Raw genomic sequence first — 15,612 nt, 5'->3', positions numbered from 1 at the left:
GGATAAGATAAGTTAACGTTATGATTTGCAGCAGTTTGCGAGCAGTGCAGGCTTAACCATTGGTGCAGATCAACATAAAATGTATAATTGATGGGAATGCTCGCACTGCACGTGACGAAGGTTAAAGGGAAGCTTCCAACATGACTAATACATCAGTAGTATGTGCCAAGACAATCACACTCATCATTTAGATGAATCTTTAAACTAGGTGCTTCGTTGGAGTTATTAACGATCAAGGCGTTGGAAGATGATGCTTGGAGATGTTCTTTAGAGTTAGCTCTTCTTTCCAATGTGAATCTCCGAACTTTCACTTTTTCCATCCCAGATTTCGGGCACAGCGTCTTGAAGAATTTTGCGAAACGGCTCCTGAAAAATGTAATGTCAATTTGAAGCTACCTTTATTACGTCGAAACCCGGCAACGCAAACAATCGACGTGAATTTCGATGATCAGCTGGTTGAGGTCCTACGCGAAGTTCATTACTTGTTGTTCTTAAGTGGCGAGGATGAGTGCTCACTAGCTAGTCCAGAAAGTGTCGTCTTTGGTCTCCCAGAGAAAATCAAAGATTCACTTCCGGCCAGCACACTGGAAATGTACAAGCGCTTGGAACCACTTCGAGAATCGAGGTTGAAGTTGGCTCAAATCCAGAACGCCTACAATTCGGTCCGCCAAAAGACACTAACCGTTGAGTTCCCACTGATTGCAGATGAAGTGGATCAGTTCGATAATCTTCTCGCTCCTGCGCTGAAAACCATGACTTGGGAGAGCGGTGAGTACTGATATTCTAGTACGAATAAGTAACACACAACCCGTGTTAAAAAGCAGAAATCCCGGACTTCTACAGAGAAGGAACTAGAAAATACGTAAACAAACATCCCGTAGACGTTATGTATTCCCGGTGCAAACGAAGATCAAATTTGTAACCTTGTGATTCGTTGCTGTTCCATCCATCCGCAACCATAACTTCATATTCCAAAAGCCAAAAGAGCTCATCGACTGAGTATCGAACGGGAGGAACTGAACAATAAAGAAAACATCGAAGGTCTTGTGTATCTTTTTTTAGTATGCCAGTGGAGAACTGTTCACTTTATTCAGTTCTCAAAATGAATGCCACAGACAAACTAGTCTACTGAAAGGAACCAGTCATCTGCTCCAAACGGACAGTAAAATTATCTTCCGCTTTAAGATGTCCTTTAACTGAACGTTCAGCACAAAGACTTTTCTGGGTCCAGATGAGCTGAGATTCAAGAATTAGGAATTTTCTCACTCCAGGAGAGATTATACTCTTCACTAGACTGTACTGAGCTTTGACTTGCATTCTTATGATGAGATCACGAAAGGACCCACGTACATTAACGTGTTGGATCTTTATCACAACCTTTCGAAGCGTGACTTCAATTCAGGCATTTGTTCATATTGTAACGGATGCTTGCTGTTAGTCGGGGGCTATATAATTCTACCAATGCGAATACGCTTATGGAGGACGTTGCGGATGACTTTATTGTAGGGGATGCCAACGCATTTTCAGTGGTCTTGATCGGTGAACCAGAAAGTTGAACGCATTACTTATACCAATCATATATTTTTGCGACCGGAATCTTAGCCAGTAACGGTACTGTGGTTGGGTACTTTTTAACGTCTGAGAAAACGTTGGGGATTTTGCTCACAAATTAGCTTGTATGAGACTTGTCTGCCATGTAGTTACTGGTAGACAGAAAACTGACACATGCAAGTTTGTGTGGATGATTGTGGTTCCGCTAGATGCTCCTACGATCGTGACAGCACAGAAAAATTGTTATTAAACTTCTTGCTGCTGGTGTCACATTTCATCCCCAGTGGACTCCAGCTTCATTGACACAGCTTTGGAGACTGTCAGTGAGATTCAGTCGCGTGTGACGAAGGCCCAAGAAAATTTGAAACAAGTCGAACACTTGTCTGGTCAATGGCGCGCGTTACCGTTGTACCAAGGCAAAGAACGGAAGTATGACTGCTTGATTCCGCTTGAGGAACGCGATGGTTTGAGAGAAACCAGGTTCAAGGAAGTCGCTTCTGCAGCCCAGAAGATTCATGAATTGATCAAGGTAAGACGTCCACACCTAGCATGATGCGAGTTGCATTCTGTGCACCTGTGAGTAGAGGGGCTTTGTTGACCACTATCCAGAACAATGACGATTTTTTTTGATCTGATACTGTGTTCCTTTCGGACCAGAACAATTTTAGAGATAAACTAAAAGTATCTTACGGAACAAATTAAGTGCCATGTGTCGTTACACACGGAATCGTAAGTCTTTTCACGATATGCCAGAGCGCAATGCGTTGGAAACCGTCAGAAATATGTCAGAATATGTCAAAGTGTACTAGACTGATAATCCGAAATATCGTGCCAATATTTTACGAGTTGGGGATGTACAGTGGGCACACGGTACATGATTTAGACTGCGTTTATGTGTTGATCTGTTATGGACATCTCGGTGTATGTGGATTTCAAGGCTGCCTTTACAACTACTGCAGCGATGAGACAAAGTCGATTCACACTAAAGCTGGGGTTACCTCAATCCGTTAAATCCGTTACGCGTGCAAATGGCATGATGTTTAACCTGAAGTTGCGCGCAGCATACCACATTCTCGAGCTCAATCAGACCGTGACGACGGTGATTACGAAGATTTGGTTCGAACACTTGCCACAGCTGCCGTCTACATGTGTGTTGCGCGATAACTGGTCTGAAAATATAGCTTGTCTTCCTAAAAGCAACGCCTAAAAGCATGATTCTTTTAAGAGTACGATCTCCCAACACCGGAATGAATGAGAGGTGCTGCAGTACTGAACTTTTTGTCCGTGTATTGAACCCAACTATTGCTCTAGAAGCCAACGGTCAGCTGGTTGGATTCCTTTTGCATTCCTTTTCCCGGTCGTTGTGATTACAAGGATTGATTCATAATTTGTTGCCAAGGGACGAATAGCTCGTTAAATTTCGGTAAACAAATCCTGGTTTTGACTACATTTAACCAAAACCTGTCAAAGAGAGCCGACTGGAGCTTGAAATACACAAACTTGGCAGACTCTATGCGCTGTTTCGGAGTTAAACACCGGGATGTTTTGTCATTCGGAATCGACCACCATCAGTACTGCTATTCTTATGCGCTCTTCAGCCTGCAGACCGCACCGGATAAGGATGAAATCCCATTTGTATGAAAAGTCCCAGATTAGCTCCGACACTAATTATGTTTGTAGTCTCCAAGATTGCAGTTTTGCTATACACTCTGCTGCCAAGAACGACCTTACTGTCATCCTAACGTTAGGGCTTTTTCATGTCCACAAAAGCGACCTTCACTGAATGGGGAATTCTGCTGACCGACCGAACATGTTCACACTTTGATCGATGTGACTCGTTTACGCCACGCCTCGAGAGGCTTGTTACTGTCCCTGTGTCTGCCTACTGGCTGGGTTAACGCTTTTCGGCACTAGCGAAGCTTGGAAACTGCTGGACCAGTATAAGTTCTAGTGATGGACTTTAATGACAACGAAATTCGAATTCAGGACTCCCTCTTTATGTGGAGTAGGATAATTAGCCACTCCACATAGGCAGGGTGACTCTTCAAAAGAAAGAAGCCGGTATACAGCTTTCATGAATTCCCCAACGACTCAAGTGGGTGAATTTTATTTCTTTCTTTCCCTGATGGCCTGTAACCACAAGCAAACGTCTGGCCGGGTAGTCTTCTACCCCGCAAGATTTAATGCTACCCTGCATAACTCACCCATCGATCAAAAGATACTTTCAATGTGAGAATTTTAGCGCTTCCAGGGCATTCGACGTTTCTGCTGAAGACTTGTGGTTGCACTGACCAACAGTTCAAGACTGCCTTAGCGCGGTAGTCACCTATTTTATTCCAATTAATTAGTGTCAGCAACTATACTGTGCGGGAAATCTGGCACTAAACAGTCTAAAATCAAAGCAATCACCGATTTGTCAAACACATAAGCTGAGGAGAAACGGGTTTGTTTCGGTATCCTAAATAACCATTGGCTGTTATGAACAAATAAACCAGCTATAGATAAATCTCGGTCCATGGTGCTCATATCACTCGCTTTTTTTTTCTGTAGCGAGTTACTGCCACTAAAACTCAAAGAACCCGCATTGTCACATGACAAAGTTCATAACTCCATACATGGCACCATACCAGAATTAATTTGATCCGGTGTTTATCACACCTAGTGGTATTCTTCACTGTTTTCCTCCATGACACTTTAGGGCGATTCTCAGTTTGACAGACCAAAAATTGAAACACGACTCTCCAGGTCCGTTTTAAACTTACGTCCTCAATCGTTTCGACAGCAGCACCTGCAAATGCCGCTTCATAGAAAACCTTTTCTTTCCAGTCCATTTCTTACTCATATTCCCATGTTATTAATATTTGAAGGAAAATTTAGAACTGTACAAAGCCGAAGAGGACGGTCCGGATTGGTCAGCCTATTTGGAAGCTGCGGAAGATATCATTCTCGAGGGTCTCATTGAAGCGGTTCGTTGTAGCTTATCCTACTTAGCAAACCATACCGAGAAAGGCAAACTGGAAAGTCCGTTGATGGAAACGAAGCTGAACTTGGTCGTAAGTGACGTCATCACATACAGTGAAACAATGCTCTTCACTTTTGTTTTCATGCTTTGGATGACTTACGTCAGAAAAAGATAGTTTCGATCATTTCAGACAGCCGTTGTCATTGACATTACACAAAAAATTGGTCTTGAACTTTGTAGATTTCAACTTCAATGTATAAGCTGTTAAGGTGTCTCTTCGAATACAGGACATATCCTGATAGAAAGCATCTCACGACCTTCGTCTGTCTAACTCGTCTGCTTTTAGTTGGGCTAAATTTGTGAGGCTAGCATCACACATTCTCTCAACCATACATTCCACCAGCTTCTTCTTCGCCAAGTATTTTACTAGTTCCAAATACTTATGCCTTTTTTCATAATTTATACATCATTTTTCTAGGACAATCGTCTATCATACACACCGGGTGTACTAGAAAACCAGGCAGAAAACCTTCTGGATCTCGTAGACAGTTTGGTTCAAGACATTACGGATCAATCTCGGTTGATACCATCATTGACAAACCAACCACACGCACCTCCATCATCAGTCTCACCGGTGGCAGCAACAGTAGCAGAGCCAGAGGCAGTTGATGTGTCTGATTTGTCTGTCGAACAGACTGAACCATCTTCGGAGGTGTCTCTCACTCAACAGGTCAAATCCCTTGTTGGTTTTTCACAACAAGTCCTCAACACCCCTGAGATATCCGAGTCCATCAAGAAGATTACTGATCACGTGCGATCAGCAATGCGTTCCGCAACCGATTTCCAGAACAACCTTGAAGCCAGCTATTCTGTCTATTGGGCTGAGGACCGGACAGAATTTATTCGCCAGTTCTGTCGCTATGGTCGTCTCCTTACCAAGGAGGATCTTGGCCCAACAGGTGAGATTGAGGCCCCGGAAAATCCACCTACTTTGGAACAATTCCGTGAACAGATTCTCAAGTACGATCGTGTCTATGAGGAAGTGGAACATTTAGAGGATTCACGCGTGTTTGACACTTGGCTGCGGGCAGATTTGAAACCGTTCAAAATGTCTTTGTTGGCAGTGATACGGCAATGGAGTGACAAGTTCAAACAGTATCTGGTAGATCATGTGACCTCCACGTTGGATAACTTGAAGGCCTTTATTGAAGATAGTATAAATGACCTGGAACTGAAAGGTGATCCGGAGAAAGTTGACTACAATAAGCTGGTGACGGTGCTGGAAAGACTGAAGCTGATTCGGGAAGCTGAAGATGCGACAGACGCCGGATTCGAACCACTTCGCGAAACCGTGGCACTACTCAAGGAGTTCGGTGAAGAACTTCCAGATGCAATGAACAAATTATTGGAGGTTAGTTCGATAAATTTCCGCAAACCTCCCAGGTACACAGCGCTCCACCAGGAAAATCATTCTGCACTGACTCGGTAGGTCCCCAACTATGCTAAAAGATCACCTGTGACTAAGAATTTCAGGAACCTACCAGTTCTGCATCGATAATGCTGATTAGTCGGGATACGCTACTTGGTTAGCGAGTTATTCAGTTATCCATAAATTTCTGTCCAATCGAATTCCGTACTCAGGATCTTGAACTTTGATATTCCATATGCGGTTTGATGACTGAAAAGAATAAACTATCAAGTACCCGCTGTGAGTCAAATCATTTGACCGAATACACATCCGGTCGAAATATTGCAAGCTATACAGTAAAACAACAGTCTACAATAGGACGATGGGTCTAGCTGTAGAGTATGAAGGTATGCTTACGATTACAGTAATTTTTTAGAAAGGGACCCCTTTCAAGAGTGGATACTCGAATGAGCGATTATTGATCGAGATAACCCGTGACAGAGTTTCCCCGGAATCCGCTCCTAAATGTACTGACCTCGTGAACTGACGCAACTCCGAAGAAACTAAATCATAAAAAATAATCGTTTAACCATGGCTCTCTTTCGGTGACTAGCTGTCATACTATCCGAAGAAAGCAAGAAGACAGAGATACTTCCAGGTGCCCTACACAGAAGCATTCGACATGCTGGGTTTGTGTTCTAACCACAGATCTCCCGGTCATTGTGTCTGCGCCTCAACCACTGAGCTGTCCTGAGCTATAAAAGGACTCGATTCCTCTTCTCACAATGACCGGTCTTGGCGGATCGTTTCGTTGGAACGAACAATCTTGTTTTTTTTAAATTTTGTCTGAGGTTATGAGGTCAACTCACATAATCCACACTAGAAGTCATACTAAACCAAATTGGATGGAGAGGTGAAACCTTGGAATGGCCGTTCTTACTTTTGCTTTAGTCGTAGATGTGATTGCTTCATCAAACGCTAAGCAGATATCGGCTGCATGTCACTGCTAGCGAAACACCGCACGTTATCCTAAACGGATGTATTGTTTTCTTTTCAGTTTTTACCGGAACAATGGCACGAACTAAAGAACATCGCTGTCCTAACCAAACAGAAAATACAACCTTTGCAAGAACGTGAAGTTCAAAATATCCGAGCAATGAGTGCTCACTACGATACCGAGTCAGCTCGACTGAAGCGCGAATTTGGCGAGTCGGAAGTGTTCACTTTTGACTGTTCAGAGCCGTACGAAAGCCTGGATGAAGTAAGTCTCCTTGGAAACTTTGTGACTGCTCTGGGTGGAAGGGCGATAAGAAGCCACCACTCTGATCGTACTGGTATACCCAAAAGATGTGAGATACGAAAGTTCTTGCACGCTGGTAGGACCACTTACGGAAGTTCAGTTTTCATTCAAAAATGCTGGGGAAATCTCTTATCCGTGGATTTGGTGAACCACTTACAAAATATTGGACGGATACTGAGTGCATCTCACAGATCTTCTCTCTTCACTAGGGGACCCAGTCAACTTCAAACCACGAGCGTGGGCTACATGTTTGAAGGATTATTGGTGCCACATCAAGTCCAAGTGCTGATAAGTTGCTCATAGCTTGGTAATTGAGCCCTTAACTCCTTGAAGGAGGAATGCAAATTCGACTCCTCATTTGGAAATTCGTACGACTAAAGCACACATACAGTACTTCAGCATATATTCATACTCCTTGCAAAATGCAGTTCACAACCGAAAATCTACTCTATCCGATGGCCGAGTTACAGAGGGAGATAACTAAGTAGTTGGGCTCACCAGGAAGTTGCTGGCGATTGTTCCGTGCTGTTTAAATTAGATTTTATTTGTTTAGGACAGAGAAAGTCATAAAAACGTTCTGCATCCAGAGGATTCTTCTTCAGTTGATTCTATAGGTAATTCATAATTGCGTTAACTCTCTTAGTTTTTGATAACATCACTCGGAATCAGATACCAACCTATCTTATACCCACAGCACAGTCGTGTCTGACTCGTTCCTCATTTTTCCCTCTTTTTCATCCAGTGGAACACCCGTCTGACCGAGATTGAAGAAGGCGTGACAGAAATGCAGATATCCGCTAAGTCGTTCGAGGTGCGGGATATTCCAACTTACTTGGATCTGAAAGCCATGCGACGTGAGATGAAAGTTACCAAGCGAGTGTGGGATTACATCAACATGTTCCGAAGTTACGTGACTGCATGGAAGACTTCAAAATGGAAAGAAATCGATTTCGGAGCAATTGACGAGGTAAGGTAACCCTATGCCTCTCGAACGAATGCATTCATTTTCTGTTACTCTGGCACCTTCCACATACTTAAGCATCTTTGTTAATTTCAACACGAAATCTTTTAGCACCCAGTAGACTGTCTAAAAAATAATAAGCAAGAGTAGGTATGCGAGGGGAGGAACATTTTCTCTGTGGCTGCTGGGTTCAATTCCCTACCAGGACTTGCCTGTGTATCTGTTGGGTCTAAAGCCTTGATATCGTCTTTTTGACCACTTAGTTTACATTCTCCTAGTGAAGGGTCGATTCGATGGAGCGTGCAAGTTTTTCCTCAAATCTGCTGATTGAAATTCGGTTCTTCTCTTCACTCTAGCTTTGTACCCTCTCATGACAGTTTGAATAACAGCCTAGCCTACAGTTTAACAAAAAAGACGCGGATCAACAACAAATGGGGAGCATGCAGTTCTAGTGGCGTAATGGAATGCACCTATCGAAGAGTGTCTAAGGAATGGCATCTGGACCTTGTAGTAATCAACTCACCAGCACGATATCAAAATGGCACGGGATTCAACATAGTACACAATTCTTTTCACCGACTGCTACTGTGTGAACCACTCCGAAGTCCGAAGTCCATACAGCCACGTATGGTGTAGAACCCCGACAAGATATTTTTCCGTAAAAGAATATTGATTGTTACACTAGAGGTGGCTTTCTTTTGGAATAAATACACCTTGGCGTCTTATCGGTTTTGGCTCTGGAATTGGTCAGAGTGAAATGATAAAAAACTGATTTAATGCAGATGAGATGGTGAAATTTTTAGTCTTCTCAGCGTTAGCTGTAGAGGGAATGAGCTCGACTGTTAGTGGGACTGAGGAGACGGCATGTGGACTGTTGGGAACAGTATGACACGAGGCCAAAATGCCTGTCTGTACCTAGTCGTTTCATGGTTTCCTCCGGAACCAAACCTATCAACTGTTTCCTCTCCCGGATTTTGAATCTATGTGATAGTCGAACAATGAAGCCTTGGTCAGACCGGGAGAGTATCAGGTCTTTATTCAAGCCAAAACGTCTCAACTAGTCACTGAAGTCTACGGATATGTGGATTCCATGACCATGCCTATTTAATTCAAATTTTAAGACAGGTGCTGAAAACTATATGGAACTGACCCTATTGGCTCACACTTGAATTTGGTCGAGCCAATGCGTAACTTCACATACCGTCTCACGTGAGCCCACTCAGACCACCATCCCCTTCACAAACCAGGTCCATCCTGCTGACCTTGACAGTCAGTGTTTGGCTGTTATCAGCCAATAATATTTGTCCGTAATTTGCACTCCATTTTACGAAGAATCTCAGTGAATGTTCCTCTTTCTTAGCAGTTGTGCAATCCGCCCTTTCATGCGTTTCAGTGGACTGTTGGTTTGATTCTGTTATCCCATGTTTTTCCTTTGTCAAACCAGTGATTACAAAATTTGTGGACTGTGTATGGCTAGAGTTGTGCAACGCTACCAGATCACATCAGAACCGCGCAACTGGTGAATCCTACTAGGTGATCGGGCCAGACTCAGGTGACTAGGTGTGATACAGGACTAAATTATACATGGATAACTCCGATTCATTATGGGACACCATCGAGACTGAACCATCGTTTTGGTAGTTCCTTTTCGCTAGGAACCGATTCCTCTCAAATTCCGTAATTGAACAGCACATCGGTCAAAAAATATCATGAACGTCAGGCTCAATCAGGTCAAAAGACAGTGTCGTACATATTTGCAAGTGAATGGTGGTAAACCCCACACGTGCTGCTTCCTTAAAACCAAAAGAGCGTGGCCGGGAATGGGCTGCTGAGAGGCTTTGGTCGAACCCATAAGTGGAACCTTATCAAGATTGAATGCCTGTTCAAACAGTCCTCATGTGCGAGTTTTCTTTTTCCGATCAGTCTAAACCAATTGGTGTAAATGCAATCTCTGGTCAGAGCCCACTAATGAATTTCAGCAAGTGATGAGCATACTCATGGTCATATGTGTTATGAACTCATTTACACATTCAAAGTTGAGTGATGGGCTCTTTCTACGTTACCGTCCTAGAAATCAACGGGGTACAACTGAGTACATTGGCTGTCATTAGCACATACTTCATTGTGTTCTTCCTCCCTTCCGTTCTGACACTATTTCAGGTGATTCGAGAGATTTCTATTGAAATCCGCACGATGGACAAGGATGTTAAACAGTGGCCTATGTTCCAGGGTTTGGAGGCCGAACTGAAAGATATTAACGCAGCTGTAACTGCTGTCCGAGATCTACAAAATCCGGCAGTCAAAGAGAGACACTGGATTGAGCTTATGACCGACACTGGACGAATGATTGAAATCAATGACGAGACCACCTTGGCCGATCTACTCTCCCTCAACTTGCACAAATTCGAGGAAGAAGTTCATGGTATTGTGTCCAAAGCATCCAACGAACAAAAGATCGAAAGAGATTTGGAGAAGATAGAACAAGTATGGAATGAAATGATGTTCGAATATGAAACGCACGATCGAACCGGATTAGAACTGCCAAAACAAACTGAGGAGCTGACCGGCACTTTGGAAGAAATTCAGGTTAAAGTGTTAGACATGCTTGGGAATCGCGACAACACATTCTCGATAGATCGCATCAACTACTGGCACAAGACTCTGTCCATGACAGACCAGGTACTGACAGTATGGTTCGAGACGCAGCGCGTCTGGTCCGGCTTGGAATCGATTTTTGTCCTATGTGACGATATCCAAGCACAGTTGCCGAATGATACCGCATTATTCATGGAGTTAGACAAGGAATTTCGTGTGCTAATTGATGAACTCCAAAGTAAACCCAAGGTGCTGGATGCAACGACACAAAGACCAGAGATTTTGGGCGAAATTCAAAAGATCCGTGACGGAATGACGATTTGTGAAAAGGCCTTGGCTGATTACCTGGAAACCAAGCGTTTATCATTCCCACGTTTCTATTTCGTATCCCAAGTCGATGTGACGGATATTGTGAGCAACGGAAAGGTGCCAGCCAAAGTTCTACGTCATTTGTCAAAACTTTTCGACAGTATTTGTAGCTTAACCTTCGAAAAACCTGATGCCGCAGTGAAGCATGCAACTAAGATGATTGCTAAAGTAAGTGATACTTGTGGGGTTAGCCCTTACTATGCGACACCGTGCTACAGCATACAATACAGTGCTATACTATAATGCATTAAAATGTACCATACTACACTTTACTATGCTATACTGCACTGCACTACATTATACTTGCTGCAATGTAGATGATTGCTAAAGTAAGTGATACTTGTGGGGTTAGCCCTTACGACACGACACCGTGCTACAGCATACAATACAGTGCTATACTATAATGCATTAAAATGTACCATACTACACTTTACTATGCTATACTGCACTGCACTACATTATACTGTGCTGCAATGTTGTAAACGTGCCCCACCCTCTTGTTGCTCTTTGACTAGGATGGTGAAGAGGTCAAATTCGTGAAGTCATTCGATCTTACTGGTCAGGTGGAGGAGTGGCTCAACCAGTTGCTTGATGAAATGCGACACACGCTGCGTAAGATCCTCGCAGACGCCGTTGCTGCCTATGAAGAGAAACCTCGAGATCAGTGGATTTTTGACTATCCCGCTCAAATTGCGTTGACCGGTTCCCAAATCGGTTGGAACAGTGAGGTACAAATAGCGTTTGGACGACTGGAAGAAGGTCTAGAGAATGCGATGAAAGAATACAACAAGAAGCAAATCAACCAGCTGGGTATTTTGATCCAGATGCTTCTCACCGATCTGACTCCTGGGGCTCGTCAAAAGATCATGACCCTCTGTACCATTGATGTACACAATCGGGACATTGTGGGCAAGCTTATTTCACAAAAAGTCGATAGTTCACAAGCTTTCACGTGGCTGTCCCAGTTACGTCACCGGTGGGATGATGCGCGACAGGATTGTCTCGCCAACATTTGTGACGCCCAGTTCGCCTATGCCTACGAGTATTTGGGCAACACACCACGACTTGTCATTACCCCACTGACAGATCGTTGTTACATCACTCTGACGCAATCGTTGCACCTTTGCATGAGCGGTGCTCCAGCTGGTCCTGCCGGGACTGGGAAAACAGAAACCACGAAGGACTTAGGCCGTGCACTCGGGGTTATGGTGTACGTGTTTAACTGTTCCGAACAGATGGATTACATGTCTGTGGGAAATATCTACAAAGGACTGGCCCAAGCTGGTGCCTGGGGTTGCTTCGATGAATTCAACCGGATCGCGGTCGAAGTTCTGTCCGTTGTTGCGGTACAAGTGAGTTTCTCACGCGACTGCGTACGAGCCCATGAGCTGTGTCCAGATTACCTAGAGTCATTCACAATCACACACAAGATAGTCTTGGAGGTCTCAGTACTATCGACTGAATATTCACTCAGCATGGTAAATATTAAGTTGAGAAAAAATTGTTGTTACTCACGTTACTTTAGACATTCCATGAAGCTATCAGCGTCACTATTTGTTCTATGTGCATTTCCAGTAGGGAACACGATGTAGCGATGCGAGAACATCCCAGATAATGAAGTGTCGAATCCGGCTGAAGACATTTATTGATCTTGCTGCTGATTTTATTGCATAGGTTGTTTGCAACGTGATTGCAGATTTTTACAGCCTGTCGGAATGTAGGGAGCTGAAAGCCAAAGTATGATATTTCAATTTTCGATTCAAGGGGCGGCTGGCGACAGAAGGACGGTAAATGTTGACCGTTCGAGAGATGTTGGTGACGCTGCTGGATCCGAGAAAAAGCGAACTGTAGTCTAACACGAGAGTATGTCCAAAGTTCCTGATATCCTTTCTAGACCAGGTCTATCTCGTATCTGATGGTTGCTGTCAACCGTCTCGCAATCGTCGACGTCGGTGTTCACTTTGAACCCTTGATATCAACGAATTCCGAAAGCTTTTCGAATCTAACTAATCTTGGCCAGAAAAAAATAGAAAAAAGTACATCAGACCCCAGAGATGAAATTGAAATCATGAACAGAGAGCAAACGTTAAATAAATGATTTGCAGACATCGTCTACTGCCTACCTCGGGGGGGGGGTGTTCCAAGGACAAGCCACCGCATTAGTTACGATGTTGGGATGGGCCTGAGTTCTCACTGAAGTATATCGGACTCAAGTTGGAGTGTTCATTATTTCTGTCATTGTCGGATGGAGGTGAGTCGCTTGTTTATTACTTCCCTACCTATATCATGGTACGAGTTGGTCGTGAACGATCACGTGAGAACGCGACGTGATGTGATAACCAGGACCTGATTGGCAGGTGTTGTCAGACCGCCTGTGCTATGAAGGCAGCCTACTATCTTCTGTGTGATCCACCGCGGCACATGCTTGAAGAATTTTCATACAACGGTTTGGATTCGTCAGCTGCGCACAGTCGTAATGTGCTAACTGAGGAAAACTGGCCGAATCCGGCTACAGTTGTTCGTAGTATTGCAAGCTTTTCACAAGCGATTTCAAAATCTGGACGGTAGAGTATATGCATACAAGATTCTGTCAGTAAAATTAAGACAGTGTGACTTCCTGTGATAGTTTTGGAGATGCATTCATCGACACTTCAAGTCGATAAAGTGTAACGACATGGTGGCTCTAGTGTTATGGACAAAAAGAATTAAGTAGATAATGAGGAGTCGTACACTGCTTGGCTCCTAAAGTACTTAACCTGTCCCACATGTGGAGGGCCTCGGTATCACACAAAATTACTGGCAACCTCAGCTCTAACTTGTCCGTCTTTAGCATTGTAACACCAAGTCTGAGGTCTGGTTTTTACTTCACTGTCTCTTCTCCAATTCGCCCACTTACACCGATACAGGTCAAAGCGATTCAGGACGCAATACGTTTGAAGAAGGAGCGATTCAACTTTCTGGGTGAAATAATTCCGCTGGATCCCGCAGTGGGCTTGTTCATCACCATGAATCCGGGTTACGCTGGTCGCACGGAATTGCCAGAAAACTTGAAGGCTTTGTTTCGGTAACGATATAAATTTCTTAGCTATTTTCAATCGTTATTCCCTTTGGAATTCTACTCGGTGAGGTGATCGCTTCCACTCACTGTACGGTAGTTCCTCGAGAATCGACAAACTGTCTTTTGGACAAACCGTTACAGTTTTAGTAGTGCTTAATTGTCTCTAACTGACGACCTGTTAAAGTGGACGATTGACATTACAGATAGGCCCAAAAGAGTGTTAAAACACCGCTACAGGTCCAGCTGCCTAAATTCCTGCAGCAGGCAAATCCAGGATCCGAAAAATTTTCGTAATTTGGGACAACTTGCTCCTCCAAATTTGATACATTCTAACTGCATTTTTTTATTGCAGACCTTGTGCCATGGTCGTACCTGACTTCGAACTGATTTGCGAAATTATGTTGGTTGCTCAAGGATTCTTGGACGCCACTATCCTGGCACGTAAATTCATCACTCTCTACCAGCTCTGTAGGGAGTTGTTGTCCAAGCAAGATCACTACGATTGGGGTCTAAGGGCCATCAAATCGGTGTTGGTGGTGGCCGGTGCATTAAAACGAGGAAATCCGGAACACAGTGAAGATTCGGTTCTGATGCGTGCGTTGCGCGACTTTAATGTGCCGAAGCTGGTCACTGAAGACATGGCTGTATTTCTTGGCCTGATTTCAGACTTGTTCCCTAATTTGGATGCTCCACGAAAGCGAAACATGCAATTCGAAGCAGCCGTAAAACAAGCTACCGAGGATTTGGGATTACAACCAGAGGATTCATTCATTCTCAAAGTAAGCCCGAAATCTCCCCGAGAACGAACAGATGGTCACATAACCACCAATGACGGACATGAATGGGTGTTATAACACTTAGCAGAAGATGCTAATATGAGCACCAAATGCCCATAGAGACGGCAGTCATTGTTCGAAACTCTATTCTCTTTTTCCAAGTTTGACTGTCTAAGCATTATCCTACCGCACCAAGCATTTCCTCCACACACTTGCATTCTCATGCTCCATAATTCTAAATTATGGTAAAATAATTCTAAAATGTTTTAGAAGAAGTAAACCCGAAAAAGTAGAATTTTTACATGTTTCTAGTAGGAGCCTCTACAGGCATCACCGCTAAGGCAAGATGGCTTGTTGGCGAGTGGGGCACATTATACAACCCTGAAATGACTGGTTGATGTGGCAACCGACTTTGGTATAACTTCACAGTACATCTATTAGTTAAATTGAACCGACATAAAGTTCTTTTGTGATACTTTGTAGGACGATATTCACTTCTTGACTGTGCGCAAGATGACTTGGAAGAACTTCATAGTGCATTTTAGGGTTTAGGTTCATTGAAGCCTCACCTTGTCTAGGAAGGAGTGACATGATAGCGAGGGTAATTTGTTCCAACACCTATATATATATAT

At 43.7% G+C, this 15,612-nt stretch overlaps 2 protein-coding genes across 2 annotated transcripts in view; one reads left to right on the top strand and one right to left on the bottom strand.

Annotated features, from left to right (window-relative positions):
* The window catches only part of T265_05183 (hypothetical protein), a gene marked incomplete at both ends in the record, with an annotated part of 93,953 nt that overhangs the window by 18,592 nt on the left and 59,749 nt on the right, over window positions 1-15,612 (top strand). Inside the window, 10 exons of the mRNA XM_009170115.1 lie at window positions 326-768; window positions 1,836-2,080; window positions 4,419-4,604; window positions 4,992-5,924; window positions 6,979-7,182; window positions 7,964-8,188; window positions 10,343-11,314; window positions 11,662-12,498; window positions 14,053-14,210; window positions 14,557-14,983. Of these exons, the coding sequence (XP_009168379.1) occupies window positions 326-768; window positions 1,836-2,080; window positions 4,419-4,604; window positions 4,992-5,924; window positions 6,979-7,182; window positions 7,964-8,188; window positions 10,343-11,314; window positions 11,662-12,498; window positions 14,053-14,210; window positions 14,557-14,983 (4,630 nt within the window). The remainder of the gene's footprint in view (window positions 1-325; window positions 769-1,835; window positions 2,081-4,418; window positions 4,605-4,991; window positions 5,925-6,978; window positions 7,183-7,963; window positions 8,189-10,342; window positions 11,315-11,661; window positions 12,499-14,052; window positions 14,211-14,556; window positions 14,984-15,612) is intronic.
* Window positions 1-15,612, bottom strand: part of T265_05182 (hypothetical protein) — a gene marked incomplete at both ends in the record, with an annotated part of 82,969 nt that overhangs the window by 30,697 nt on the left and 36,660 nt on the right. The gene's annotated exons all lie outside the window — the stretch shown is intronic.

This window comes from Opisthorchis viverrini (genome assembly GCF_000715545.1).
Source record: "Opisthorchis viverrini unplaced genomic scaffold opera_v5_93, whole genome shotgun sequence".
Lineage (NCBI taxonomy): Eukaryota > Metazoa > Platyhelminthes > Trematoda > Opisthorchiida > Opisthorchiidae > Opisthorchis > Opisthorchis viverrini.
This window is presented reverse-complemented; position numbering and strand designations above follow the sequence as displayed.